This window comes from Bos indicus, chromosome 13 (genome assembly GCF_029378745.1).
Source record: "Bos indicus isolate NIAB-ARS_2022 breed Sahiwal x Tharparkar chromosome 13, NIAB-ARS_B.indTharparkar_mat_pri_1.0, whole genome shotgun sequence".
NCBI classification, from domain to species: Eukaryota; Metazoa; Chordata; class Mammalia; order Artiodactyla; family Bovidae; genus Bos; species Bos indicus.
The window spans coordinates 60,732,277-60,747,186 of record NC_091772.1 but is presented as its reverse complement, the minus strand read 5'-3'; the positions used below and the strand labels follow the sequence as shown (position 1 = coordinate 60,747,186).

The following is a 14,910-nucleotide window of genomic DNA, read 5'->3' as shown; positions in this document are numbered from 1 at the left end:
AGTAAAATTTTAATGATAGAAAGTTAAAACAGTTTAAATGTTAAAAGTAAAATGTTCGCCGCAAAATTCTACTTTCTGCGTGTTTGAAAATGTCCATAATCCAGGGTTGCAAAAATAATGCATTGTGATCTGCTTTGGGAGGAGGGAGAGCTAAGTTTTGTCTGTTTTGTTTTAAAATAGAAAAGGTACAAAAACGAAAACAAAATGGGCGAAATCTTCCTCAACTCTGTCCCGCCTTCGGACTGTGGGCCGTTAGCAAAGCCACTTGAATGAAATCATCGAGGACCGCTTGCGAAACAACAAATCCTCGAGAGCGAGGGCAAAGCTGCCAAACCCTCGCGACGGACAGGGACGCGCTCCAAGATCCCCATCCCGATTCGGAGCCGAGGAGGTGGGGTTGGAACGAGCACTAGCGGAAACGCGGTCCAGCCCTTACCAGGGGGTTCCCGGCCCGAAGCCGCAGGACGCCCGAGCGCCTCAAGTAGATACTTTGGCTGGGCGGGGAAAAGCAGCATCGAATTTCAAAAAAAAAAAAGCCCAAACCCCCACAACCCCGGGCGGGCGCGCGCGATGGGCGCACTTTGGCTGCGGGAGCGAGTGGAGGATGCTGGGAAGGAGGTAAAATGGCCACCGGCGGCGGCGCGGAGGAGGAGAGGAAGCGGGGGCGGCCGCAGCTCCTGGGCCCCGCGCGCCCCTCGACCAGGGCCGAGGAGGCCGAGGGCGGCCGCGAGAAGATGGGCTGGGCCCAAGTGGTGAAGAACCTGGCCGAGAAGAAGGGCGAATTCCGTGAGTCGCGGCCGCCGCGGCGGGAGGAAGAGAGCGGCAGCGGCGCGGGAGGCGGGCTCGGTGCTCCCGCGGGTCTGGCGACACCGAGCCTCGGCGACTTCCCCCCAGCCGGCCGCGGGGACCCAAAGGGCCGCCGGAGAGACCCAGCCGGAGAGGCGGCGGACTCCCGCAAGAAAAAGGGTGCAGCCGAGGCGGGCAGGAGGAAGAAGGCTGAGGCGGCAGCCATGACGACCCCGGCGAGGCCCGACGCGGCCGAGGACGCAGCCGACCGGCCCCCCCAGGACGAGCAGGCTACGGCGGCTGGCTCCGCTGCAGGCCCGGGAAAGGGCCGCTTCCTCGTGCGCATCTGTTTCCAGGGAGACGAGGGCGCCTGCCCAACCAGGGACTTCGTAGTGGGCGCGCTCATCCTGCGTTCCATCGGCATGGACCCGAGCGACATCTACGCGGTCATTCAGATCCCGGGCAGTCGCGAGTTCGACGTGAGCTTCCGTTCGGCGGAGAAGCTAGCCCTGTTCCTGCGCGTCTACGAGGAGAAGCGCGAGCAGGAGGACTGCTGGGAGAACTTTGTGGTGCTGGGGCGGAGCAAGTCCAGCTTGAAGACGCTCTTCATTCTCTTCCGGAACGAGACGGTGGACGTGGAGGACATCGTGACCTGGCTCAAACGCCACTGCGATGTGCTGGCCGTACCCGTGAAAGTGACCGACAGGTTTGGGATCTGGACCGGGGAGTACAAGTGCGAGATCGAGCTGCGCCAGGGGGAGGGAGGGGTCAGGCACCTGCCGGGAGCCTTTTTTCTGGGGGCCGAGAGGGGCTACAGCTGGTACAAGGGGCAGCCCAAGACGTGCTTTAAATGTGGTTCCCGGACCCACATGAGCGGCAGCTGCACACAGGACAGGTGCTTCAGGTGCGGGGAGGAGGGGCACCTGAGCCCTTACTGCCGGAAGGGCATCGTGTGTAACCTCTGTGGCAAGCGAGGACACGCCTTTGCCCAATGTCCCAAAGCGGTTCACAATTCCGTGGGAGCTCAGCTAACCGGCGTGGCCGGGCACTGAACACCCGCCTACCAGCCAGGGTGAACACAGAGCCAGCTTACCCCTGTTAAGTGCCAAAACTTTTTTTTAAACCGTTTTTTATAGTTTTTTGAAGGAGATTTTCTTAAACCTACAAGAGACATCTCACTCTGCCTTCCTAAATCGAGTTTACTCCTTTCGGCCTTTCCTGAATTTGGTGACTCTGTCATCAGAATTGACTACCGAGAACTGTAGTGTGCAGATATGTTGCCCTGCCCTTTTTAAAATTTTATTTTCATTTTTGTATTCGGAGACTTTTTTTTTTCTGGTACTTTTTTACTTCCTACGCCTTGTCTTCTCCCTTGGTTTTTACCCTTGGAGCCGCCTTGCTCATCTATAAAGATGGGCATAAGCCCCAGTGCTAGGTGGGGGCCCAGCACATGGTAGGCACTCCATCAGTGTTTGTTGAATTGAGAACATCGTTGACTCTGGCTTCTGTCAGGGTGTTTATCTTTTGCAGTTCATCCCGTCCCCTTTTAATTTGCTGCTTCTAATCTGTGTGGTCTGAGAATTTGTGAAACCAGTGTTGTTAGAAGTGTATGTAACCTGAGTCAATAAGCTCTGAATGGTGGCCACGGGCCTCTCCTATGGCATTAGAATGCATGGACTTTGTGACAGCGCTTTCAGTGGCTCAGAAGCCGTTCTTCACAGAATCATGGAAGCTGGTTTTCCTGCTGAAAAGGACCTAAAAGTTGGTTAAGACCAATCCCCTGGTTTTCCAACAGATGAAACAGTACCAGAGAAGGTTATATGACTGGGTCGAAATCACATAGCTGTCTGGTGCCAGAGCTAGCCTAGAGTAGAGTTCCCTGACCCCAAGCCCGGTGCTCATTCCACTACCTCTCACACTTCACAACATTTTCCTCAACACTTGAGGGCCCAGAAAGTCTGCTCTTTCCAGAATGAGCCCAGGGGAATGCTAAGACATCATCTGGGGGAGGAAGCAGAAGATTTGGCAGGGGCTTCAGAACACTTGGGAGATATGGAAGGGACAAAGGAACACAATCCAGGGTGCACTCTGATGCCCGGGTACCACATCTGGGTTCAAGTGGTCCAGGTCTTTGTGACCTTTCCCCTCCCCAGTCATCGCCATCAGTGAGAAGTAGAAGCCCTCCTGAGTAAAGAAAGGTTTACATTTGCACCTTAGCTTCAGTAGCTAGAGCCCCTAGAGAAGCAGCTAACTGGAGCTCATCTGCAACCTCCTGGCTCACAGGAGAAAATGGAATTCTAAGTGAACTGTTAACTCTAAAATGTACTTAAATAGGCTAAGCGAGGGGGCATTGGGTCTACTAAGTGTTACCAAGTTAAAGTAGAAAAGACAGTACACTGCTTTTCTTACTGTTTTTGTCTTTGCTTTATGTTTTGCTATTTCCTTGTGGCTTAGAATGTAAAATCGGTTGTTTAAAGTTTTGTTCTGAATAAATATTTATCTTTTGTATTGCTAATGCTGCTGCACTATTTCCTTTCAAAATATTGGCTGCAGAGGTTCACAGACCCTAGTTCAACCAAGGCTTGCCACACACCATTTGTTTACCTTGCAAATATATGTCCAGCTCCACAGGCAACATTTTACACCTACTATGTTGTCCCCTGATGCTGGGAAAGATTGAAGGCAAAAGGAGAAGGGGGCAGCAGAGGATGACATGGTCAGATAGCATCACTGACTCAATGAACATGAATTTGAGGGAACTCCGGGAGGGAGTGGAGGACAGAGGAGCCTGGTGTGCTGCGACTGAACAACAACAAATGTTGTCCCAGGCCCTTGGGAGTTGTTACCCAAACCTCTGCATCAGAATCACTTAGTATATAAAACTAAAGTGTTAAGTCCTAACTCACCTCCAAGGAATCAGAATCACTGGAGTGAGCGGAAATGTATTTAATAAGCACCCCAAGCAACTCTTGGGCAGCCAAGTTTGAGACCACAGTTCTGAATAGTACTAACAGGAATGAGAGGGACTCTGCCCTCTGGAGATTACAAACCAGTGGGATAGACAAAGGTAAGGTGTCAATTTCACATCTTACAGTTATTGTAATTGTACTGAATTGGATACAGATTGTTTATGGGCTTAAAAATAAAATGCTGTCTTTTCCAGCTATAAGGGAGGAAGAAAGTCCAGGAAACTTCCCATAGAACTCCAAGCCTCCCTGGAGACTCTAGATACAACCTTCTGAAGGAATTTCTGTCTCTGAGATGATGAGATGATCTGATCCTAAGAATTAACATTCCCAGCGTATTGATTCTCTGACTCAGTGATTTGAGGGTATTTCCAGAGCTGATCTGGTGCAGTTGAGGCCTGGATGGCTTTTGGGAATCATGAGTTTCAGAGCCAGCTCAGCCCTGCTCCTTCCCTTCCTGTCTCCCAAGGCAAACACACTCTTCCCTCCTCCATCCCTCCCTCCCTCTGTCCTCTTACCCCCCCCCCCCCCACCTCTTCTACTCTGCCACAGGTTTCCCTCCCTCGCAGTGCGGGAGGCCTGATGGGGGTAAAAGCCTGCATTCATCATAGTCCCCTCCCCCTTCCTCCTAGCGGGCTCTGGGCCAAGGAGCCTCCTTGGAAGGAATCTTCCCTCTCTCTGCCCCTCCCCCCTAACTGGAGGGAGCAGAGGAACAAACTGTTTCCCTGCCCGTGCTCCCTGCTCCCCCGCGCCCCCACCAGAATCTGCTCCGGGGCCTCCTGCCTGGCCGTCTCCGGACTGGGCCATGGGCTGGAACAGAACAAACCTCCCCCGACTTCCTCTCCTGATCTAACAGTCCCCAAAATAACAATCCCTCACTGTTCATGGGCTCCTGGGGAGGGTGTCCAGATCCCCAGACTGAGGCTGATGGGCTAGCTGACATTCATTCCTTCAACTTTAAACAGTACTGAAGGCCATTAGCGCAAGGCCCCAAACAAGGTGCTTTTACACACCTGTGAAAAAGACAGTGCACTTGCAGAGGGAGCTACAGATAAGCAATTTTTAAAATAATATTAAGTATTTTTTATGTTTAAAAGAGTATAGAGTTGCCTCAGGGACAGGTCTGGCAAAAGAAATGATGATGTCTGGACTGAAACCTGCAAATGAAGAGTCAGGTGAAGAAGGAAGAGATATTCAGGCAACAGAAGCAGTCTGTGCAAAGAACCTGGAGACTAGAGCACAAGGTGTGTTCAGGCTGGCTGGAGAGTCACAGGAAGATGTGGTTGGGAAAAGGCCCAGAGGAAGTGACACAGGGCTTGTCAGTGTTAGAAGAGGCTTGGTTTTGTCCTAACACCCTCCACTCTGGCCTCCTTCATTCTGTTCATTTAACACACCAACTCTTTCAAGGCAATGGATTACAGCAAAATAGTCAAGTCCTTTGGGGCTCGAATTCTAGAGTCCTGCAAATAAGTAATTATAATCTGTAATAATGCACTGAAAGAAACATACAGAGTGATATGTTTAATAAGGAATATTGATCTGTTCTTGGGGGTGAGGGATACCTTCCCAGACAAAATGTTTGAACTGAGATCAAAAGACTAGGAAGTGAAGTCACTCCGTCGTGCCTCTTTGGGACCCCATGGATAGTAGCCTGCACCAAGCTCCTCCATCCATGGGATTTTCAAGGCAAGAATTACTGGAGTGGGTTGCCATTTCCTCCTCCAGGGAATCTTCCCAATTCAGGGATTGAACCCAGGTCTCCCACATTGAGGGCAGATGCTTTAACCTCTGAGCCACTTCTGCCTATTTCCACCTTCCAAACCTCATGCTAGCATACCTAATTGTTGGAGCCCTAGCTTCAGTGGAATCAGGAAATGCTTTCGCTTTCCAGCACGTGTAGCACAGAAGGCACATCAAGAGTAGGAATGGGAGCTCTCTGCTAACCAACCACACCTGGCACAACCAGTGTGGCAATAATGCAGAGAGGGGGCAGGGGGTGATGGTGCAGAATAAGACGGCAGATCTCTTGGGGAGGTCTGGTCAGCCACGTTTAGAATTTTGAGTCTAAGAATGATGAGGTGCCATTGAAAGATTTTTGAACAAGGAAGTGACGTGTTCAGGGTTGTATTTTTAAAAGACCATCCAGGATACTTTGTAGAGAATGGGACAGAGGGAAGCCCAAGTGTAAAAAAAGTCCACCAAGGTGACAGATCAGGGTACCTTGGACCCGGATGATGCAAACAGAGAAAAAAGCAGGCAGGATAAAGAGATTTCTAGAAATTGTTAAGTCAACAGGACTTAGACATGGGCTGGAGGAGAAGTAAGTATCAAGGATGACACCCAAGCTTCCAGCCTCTGCACTTGGATAGATACCGGGGCCATTCCCTGAGATGGAGAACAGAGGAGAAAATCCAAGTTTTGGATGAAGGTCTTGAGTCTGATTTTGGCTGTGTTGAGTTTGAGGTCTCTGTAGAGGATGTCTAAAAGGTGTGGAACGTGTGGTTCAATATCCACAGGTCTTAAATTCTAACCAGATCTCGGGCTTGAGGAATAAACACAAGTGACCTATAGCAGTGGTTTTCAAACTCTACCCACATTCCACAGAAGGATATACATTTTACATTGCAGCCATCCAACATATACATGTGTATACTTACATATAAACAAAAAAGTTTATATATAGAAAGAAATCATATTATCTCTGTGGGTGGTGGTGCACTCATATTTTTTATTGCTTCATTCTTTTATAAATGCTTACATGACCCACAGATTGGTTGAATGGGTGCCCATTGGATTGAATAATGTAGAGGTCATTGGTGAAGGCATTTTAGAGTGTTGTGAGAAAGAGGTGGACTAAGGAACTAATAATCTTCCTATAATGCAGTCTAGCGCTAAGGGTCAGACACGACTAAGCGACTTCACTTTCACTTTTCACTTTCATGCATTGGAGAAGGAAATGGCAACCCACTCCAGCGTTCTTGCCTGGAGAATCCCAGGGACGGGGGAGCCTGGTGGGCTGCCGTCTCTAGGGTCACACAGAGTCGGACACGACTGAAGCGACTTAGCAGCAGCAGCAGCAGCAGCAGCGCTCTCTTTTACTCCCTGTTGCTCTTGGAGTCAGCCTAGCATACAACTCCTTTTCCGAAAGGCTTCTGGGCCCCTTTGGAACCTTGTTCTCAGCCAGAGTGCCCATTACCTTATTCTTTGTCAACTCCAGGTATGGCTGACAAAGAGCTACCAGGAGTTCAGTATGATGAAGTATAGAGTGGTACAAGAGGAGGCTAAGGGTGACCAGGGGTCTCATCAAACCCAGTTGAAGGTAGAGTTCCATGAGAGCATTATCAGCCTTGGGCAAAGCGCATACAGCACCACTTGCTGGCTTGTCAGTGTGACTAAGAATATTTGGGGGAGGATATGTTTTACGAAGGTAAACAGATACATTATGGAGGAGAATGCAAACTTTGTGGTGTTATAAAATAAAACATGGACCAACATCTTTGGAAAGCAGTTTGTTTGGCACTATAAAAACTTTAAATTCACATAATCTTTAACACAGCAGTCATTTATAGAAGATGAATATATAGCTAAACTTGGACACAAAGATGTTATGTATCATGATGTTCACTGATATATTACTTGGGGTACCAAGGACTGGAAACAACCTGATTATCAATTACCTATCAATAGTAGTTAGATGGTACATTCAAATACTGTAACACAAGGAAATGGCAACCCACTCCAGTGTTCTTGACGGGAAAGCCTGGTGGGCTGCCGTCTCTAGGGTCGCAGGAAGTTGTTAAACAGCTATTAAAAACCTCCTAAGACACATTTTAAAGTGAACAAAGCAAGATATGGTATGCTTCTGTTTACAATTCAATTTTACTTTTTTCAGCTTTGTTGAGGCATAATTGACAAAATTGTAAGTTATTTAAAGTGTACAATATGATAACCGATAAACATTATTACATACACATGCTTATTTATGTATAGAATAATGTGGAAGGATATTAGTGAAATTGATAACTATTGTAGCTTCTGAGAAGAACCTGCTATTTAGGATTTGGGATGGAAGGAAAACATTTTCCGCAGTATATCCCTGGTAGGGGCTGTGGGGGGTTGTTTCTATTTCATGTATTATCTCTGGCAAAAAAAAATTAACAAAAACAAAATGGAAAAGGCAACACAAGACTTGAAAGAAATTCCTGTGGACTCCTTAGAAACAGGAGTCCATTTTCTCTCTCTTTAAAAATAAAACATTTTGATATGAAAGTTTAAGACTCTAGAACAGCCAACTCACTGGTCTCCCTACTTTCAAGCTTCGCCTCCTTCCACCCAGGAAAACTGTCCCCCAGGTGAAATTTGATCACAGTAAGGCCCAGCTTGCTGCTGCTGCTAAGTCGCTTCAGTTGTGTCCAACTCTGTGCGACCCCACAGACGGCAGCCCACCAGGCTCCCCCGTCCCTGGGATTCTCCAGGCAAGAACACTGGAGTGGGTTGCCATTTCCTTCTCCAATGTATGAAAGTGAAAAGTGAAAGTGAAGTCACTCAGTCCTGTCTGACTCTTTGCAACCCCATGGACTGCAGCCTACCAGGCGCCTCCATCCATGGGATTTTCCAGGCAAGAGTACTGGAGTGGGGTGCCATCGCCTTCTCCAAGGCCCAGCTTAAGGACCTTCAAAGACTCTGTGTCCTGGGTTGCGGGGTGTCACCAGGCCTTGCCTGGCTGCCCAGCCTCCTCTGAGCCTCCCCTGCTCCCCCTGGCTGGGCTCCCAACAACCATTCCAGGAATTCACCCTTCTAGACCCATGGTTAACTCTTTGCCTTCCCTGGTGCTCAGCGCTAATGCTACTTCCTAAAAACAGCCTTCTCTAACCTAGACCAAACCCTTTTACACTCTCCCCTCCTTTTTGTGGTCACTGCAGGTACAATATGTTTATTTACGCTGTGTTTTGATTAATATCTGCCTTGAGTTCCCAGAGGGCAAAGAACATGACTTTTTTTTTGCCCTTGGTTTTAGTTCCAACATTGTGTACTGTACCTGGCATACAGTAAAAGCCCAATAAATATTTATTGCATGGATAATCTAGAGATTACTTGGCTACAGTTACAGATCAGGATATGTACCTCCTTATCCTTTTTAACCTTTTTTTAAATTGAAGTATAGTTGATTTACAGTGTTGTGTTAGTTTCAGTTGTACAGCAAAATGACTTTAGTTTTACATATATATTCTTTTTCAGATTATTTTCCATTATAGATTATTATAAGTTACTGAATGTACTTCTCTGTACAGTAGGTCCTTGTTGTTTACTGTATATACAGTAGTCTGTAATCTTCCTTGTTCTATGTACATGACATTCAAAATATCCCTTAGCACACCTGTTACTGACTCTACTGAATAAGGGCTTATTCATTCATCTTTAAAAAGCAAATTCAAATTTTGAGATTAACAAATACACACTACTATATATAAAACAGACAACAAGGACCTAGTGTGCAGCACAAGGGGTAGTAACTTGTAATAACCTACAATGGAAAAGAATCTGAAAAGTTTTTTCTCTCTCTCTCTCTCTCTCTCTCTCTATATATATATATAGGAAGAGAGAGAGAGAGTTCTGAATCACTGTAAATCAACTACATTTCAATTTTAAAATAATAATAATTTTTTTTTTTTAAAGCAATTCACTCCTTTGGTCTTCTCCCCTTTGGTAAGAGTTTCCTTCAGCCTGAAGGTCAGACCATTCTTCCTATTCCTCTGAAGGCATATCATTGAAACTTAGCCTGCATGGCCCCCAAACTGTGAGGCCCAGTGGATTGTGAATGCCTAGCTTTAACAAAACACTTCCTTACCCCTGGCAAGAGTAGCTCTGGCCCTGAGCCCTGCCCCTCCTCAGGGGGTGGGGTGGGAAACTGTGGGCACAAGAGGAACTACCCACCCAGAGTCTGTGCCCTCCTTTTCCAGACCATTCTCTGAAGCCTCAGAAGTCCCTTCCAAAATATCTCTACGCTCATTCAGAGCCTCCGTGGGCCTCATCCCTGGGTTCATCTCAGCTAAGGGCAGTGCAGCCTGATGCACCCCTTATAGACCTGAGGCTTAGGTCTCAGAGTAGCTGTTTTAAGAGTCGAATGGATGTGGGGGCTGGGGTATTCATTCATGCATGCTGGGTCTGATGGGGTGGGAGGTAGCAGGACAAGGGTTAGAAACAGGATCCAGTGAGCAGCCCTCCCTGGGCAGACACATCCCCTCTCTGATCTTCAAGGTTCCTGGAATTCTAATTTGAACCTGGCCCTCCCAGGTGGTGGTGAAAATAGATCCGTCAAAGAGGAGAAGATACCATATTTAATTTAACACATTAAATTGATGGATCACTTCTAACTATAGAGACACATGGTATATGGGCCTCCAGTTGCACACTTGTCCTGGGCATTACAAATATCCCTGTTTGGTGGTGTTATTTCTTAGCTCAGACAAGCCATTTCCTTACCAGAAAAAAATGGGTTTAATGGTAACTGCCTTATCAGGGCTGATAAGAAATTGAAATAAAGATTCATATAAAGGGTTTGGCAGAGTGCCAGGCCCGCAGTAAACAGTAGCTATCATCGTTATTTTTTCCTTTTTGCCCTCTGGCTATCATCTCCCATGATTTTTTTTTTTTTTTCATCTCCCAAGATTTTCTAGGTGACATCCAAACTGGTTTCTTATGTAAGATTTCCACACTGCTCTTTCCTCCTCCCTCGTTACCTACGAACTGATAACCTCCTATTCTCTCCACCTAGTCAAATCCAGTCCTTCTTCAATTACAGGAATAGCTGCTGGTGACCACAGTTTATGTTTCGGGCACCATATTAAGAGGTTCCCAGTCATTATCTCAACTCAGTTCTCAACTCAGCGACTTAACGAAGTGGGTACTGTTTATCATCCTCCAAACACAAAGACACTGGGAGCTGGAGAGTCGAAGCATCGACATCTGGTAGGTGGTAGGGCCGGCGGGAATGAGAACCCGGGGGTCTTACTGCAGACAGGTCTCCCAAATGCCTAGTCACGATCCAGTTTGCCGCCCCCTCCGTCCTTCCAGTGTGCCGGCCAGCCCTCCCTCCTCCAAGCTCAACTCCAGGCTCTTACACCCCTTCGGGTCTGTCTTTGGACTTTCCTCCCCAAAGGCAGGGCGCTCTGTCTCACGCCACGTTGCACACCCACATCAGGGATCCTCCCTCCTTCTGTTCTCTTCCTTCCTCCCTACATAAGTATCGCTTTCCTACTCTGCTAGGCTTTGTGTTCGTTCACATGCTGAATGTTATCAATGAGAGGTCAAGGGAGGATGGAGTTATTCGTCATTTTTCTCTTACATCTTTAACGGACTGTTTGATTTTTTTTTTTTCCCCAGTGAGCACGCAGGCCAGGTTTCTCGAACCCAGTTCAAATGTTGCTTGGCTAGGTTGGTTTGGTCGGAAGAAGGCCCTGTCCCCTTAACTCCCAGCCCCCACGCCTCCTCCACCAGCCCTCAAATCCAGGACGCCCATCCCCCTCCGGAAGGGGGGAGTTGGGAACGAACGCCGAAATATGAGTGGCTCTTTCAAGCCTCCGTTGCCGTAGAAACCGGCTGCACAGGCCTTGGCGGTCCTTTATACCATCCTCAGCGACGCAGCCAATGGGCCACGAGCTCCATCCAGGCGTCCCCGCCCCACAGCTGCCCAGCAACCCACCAATGGGCAGGTCTCTTGGCTTAGAGTCCTGCCTTCCGCTTAGGGACACCACCAGTGAGCTTCGATCCTGCTCCCTCCTGATTCAATGTAGCAACAAGACTCGATTTTTCAAAAGAAGGAATTCTCCAAATTAGAAGGAACTAGAAGTAACGCCTCTGTCAGTTGCAGCCTGAATAATCTTTGGCTGCTATTTTATTTAAGGAGAACAAAAGTGTTCCAATTACACAGTATATGTTGTTCTCTACTAAAACAATTTTAGGCAATGAAAATTTAGGCAGTGGGGTTGATACCATCTCTATGTGGATGTCTTTCTTTATAGGTGTTTTAATTTAAAATGATCAAGAAGCTAGTCAATTTTCTTTCTTTGTATTTCAAATGCATACAAATGAAAGACGCTGAGGTTTGTTACTGAGTTCCGAGACATTGACCTAAGCAATTGATAGTCGACTTTTATTGGACAAAACATACTGAAACTGTAGGATAAATGAGTATTTCTTTTACTCCACTGAAGAAATTCCATTTTTAAGGCAGGCTGTGTAATTTAACACTCTAAAGTCTAAATAAACTAAACGTGTTTCTAAAACCTTATGCCATCTTTTTTAAAACAAACTTTATTTTTGAGAACAGTTTCAGATTTACAGAAAAATTGTTAGAAGATACTACAAAGTTCCTATAGCCTCCACTCATCCTGTTTCCTTTATTATCAACATCTTACATTAATATGGGCTTCCCTGATAGCTCAGTTGGTAAAGAATCCACCTGCAATGTGGGAGACCTGGGTTCTATCCCTGGGTTGGGAAGATCCCCCTCAAGAAGGGAAAGGCTACCCACTCCAGTATTCTGGCCTGGAGAATTCCATGGACTGTATAGTCCATGGGGCTGCAAAGAGTGGGACACGATTGAGGACTTCACTTATATTAATATGGTGTATTTGTTACCATTAATAAATCAACATTGATGCATTATTATTAACTAAATTTCATAGCTGATGCCAATTTCCTTAGTTTTTACTTAACGTCCTTTTTCTGTCCTGGGATCACATTCAGGATGCCACATTGCATTTATCTCATGTCTCCTTAGATTCTTCTTGGCTGTGGCTGTTTGTCAGACATCAACAGGACTATCACAATCGGCATTGACCTTGATGCCCTGAAAAAGGTAGTGTCTGTTAGGTTTCTCTACCTTAAAGTTACTCTTCTTTTACCCCTTTCCTTGCTCTCTTTGGAAGAGAGTGAACTCCGGGAGTTGGTGATGGACAGGGAGGCCTGGCGTGCTGCGATTCATGGGTTGCAAAGGGTCGGACACGACTGAGCGACTGAACTGAACTATGTTTAGCCCACACTAAGTAGTAAGGAGGAATGTTCTATCCCCTTGAGTGTGGAGTATCTATTATACTTCAGTTATTTGAAATTTTTCTGCACCGAAGGTGTGTTTCTTTTCCTCTATTTATTCAGTCATTATTTACATCAGTGGACTCACAGATGTTTATTTCATACTTTAGGTTATAATCCAGTACTACTTAATTTTGTCGCTCAAATTGGTCCAGATTTGGCCTTTGGGAGCTTTTTTAATTGGCTCCTGAGTCCCTCTGATATATTCCCATCTTTGTGTGTCTTTTTATTGTTGTTGAGCACTTACTTTCTGGTAGTGTATGTTATCTCAGACTCATCTCGTATATTCCCTGCCCCAGTCCTAAATTAGCTGTTTCTCAAAAACCCAGATTCCTCCTATTAGAGAATGGTATTAGAAACCAAGATTTCGACCCTAAGTGTGCTCATTGCTACTCAGATGTTTCTTTTAAGCCTTCCCAACTAACAAAACACAGAAATACATGTATATATGCTAACCTGTGCACATACACATATCTATGAATAGTTCTATATGTAACCATCTACATCTATATTAAGCTATTTGTTATGAGGTTCTATTTATATTTTCAACTCTGATCTATTACCACATGAATCATTCTAGCCTCCTCCCCTTGCTTATCTGTAAATTCCCACTCCAACAATGAGAAACCTGGCTCCCATCATCCACCAGCCATTTACTTAATTGTTTAATTCTAGTATACATGTATATCAGTATCAGCATTGTTAACCCATACCCCTGTGGGAAAAGTTATCAACTTTCTGTACACTTTCTTTTGCTTTTAGTTTTACAGACTCTGCTCATTTCTAAAATTACTTAAGTCAGGATCCTCCCCCACCCCCCGACCCCCACCACACCCCTGCCTTTAGTGGGGTTGTTTCATACGTTTGTGATACAGTTTCATTGCTTTGTCACATTCTGCTTTCCATTTTGAGATTCTCCCCATGTTCTAAATTATTTTTTATAATTTTTCATGCATTAAGATTTGCTCTTTCTATTGTTTAGTTCCATGTGTTTTGACAAATGCATAAGGTCTTGTATCCACCATTATACTATATATTAATAGAAGAGTTTTACCACCCTAAAAATTTCTCTGTGCTTCACCTATTCAACCCTCTCTCCCCGAAAACCTTGACAACCATTAGATCTTTTTGCTATATTTTGTCTTTTTGTTACCTTTTTTTAAAAAAAGGGAATACACACAATAGAGTATTTTGGTTGTTGCTCATGTTACAACTCATTGACTGTTTACCATGTCCCATGTCCTGAACTATTATGCTCTCCCATTTTGCAGATGAGAAAACTGAGGCACATGAGTTGAAGTAACTTTGTAAAGTCTCATAATATTGAACAAAGTTTGACTTCACATCCTGGATGCTTTGATTGTTTAAAGCCCCAGTATGTCCATGCTTGACTTCTCAGTCATCTATGGGAGTCCTCTATATATAGCCAATAAGAGGAGAATGATTTATTTCCCAGTTTACCCAGGCACTCTCAGTTTATCTCTGTTCCAGCATAATTAGTAATAGTATCCCCTTTCATGAAAAAAAATATGGTTACCTCCAAAGGAAAAATCTAATGAATTTCAGAGTCAGGTTGTGGGAGTAAGAATTATATTCTAGGAGATGTGGAAGTGTGCCAATGGGGTGTGCCAGATATCCAAATAAAGTCAGCTCCTCATCTAGTCTCCTTCCCCTTCCTTCTCCCAATATGATTATTCTCCAAGTCCACCAGTCCTATTGGTGCTGCTGAAATGCCTCTGATGCTGTCCTCTTCTCCACATGAACGTGCTCCCAGTCTGGTCTTTCTTCTCTGCCTTGTGCTTCTCTGAATTTCAAACTATATCTCATGGACTGGCAACCCATAATTCCATTAGGATCTTTAAGATTTTGGGGATTTCACAGAGAAGTAAATAAAATATAAAATCCTCCCTCCCTTGAAAAAAACTACTTATTTTAAAATTTGGAGATGGACAAAAGATTGCCAGCTTTTTATTTTGCCAAGTAAAAATGAGGGAAACCTCCATCTTCTGTATTCGTACTGCCTATTTGAAATATAATACCAACTCTAAGTGTTATTTAAAATTTT

General features: G+C 45.6%; 1 protein-coding gene across 1 annotated transcript; it reads left to right on the top strand.

The window, feature by feature from the left end:
- The first annotated feature begins 82 nt into the window (after positions 1 to 82).
- On the top strand, positions 83 to 3,301 carry ZCCHC3 (zinc finger CCHC-type containing 3). The gene has a single exon (XM_070801451.1). It carries the CDS (start codon positions 624 to 626, stop codon positions 1,836 to 1,838), a length of 1,215 nt encoding a protein of 404 aa, XP_070657552.1. The 5' UTR covers positions 83 to 623; the 3' UTR covers positions 1,839 to 3,301.
- Positions 3,302 to 14,910: the final 11,609 nt, after the last annotated feature.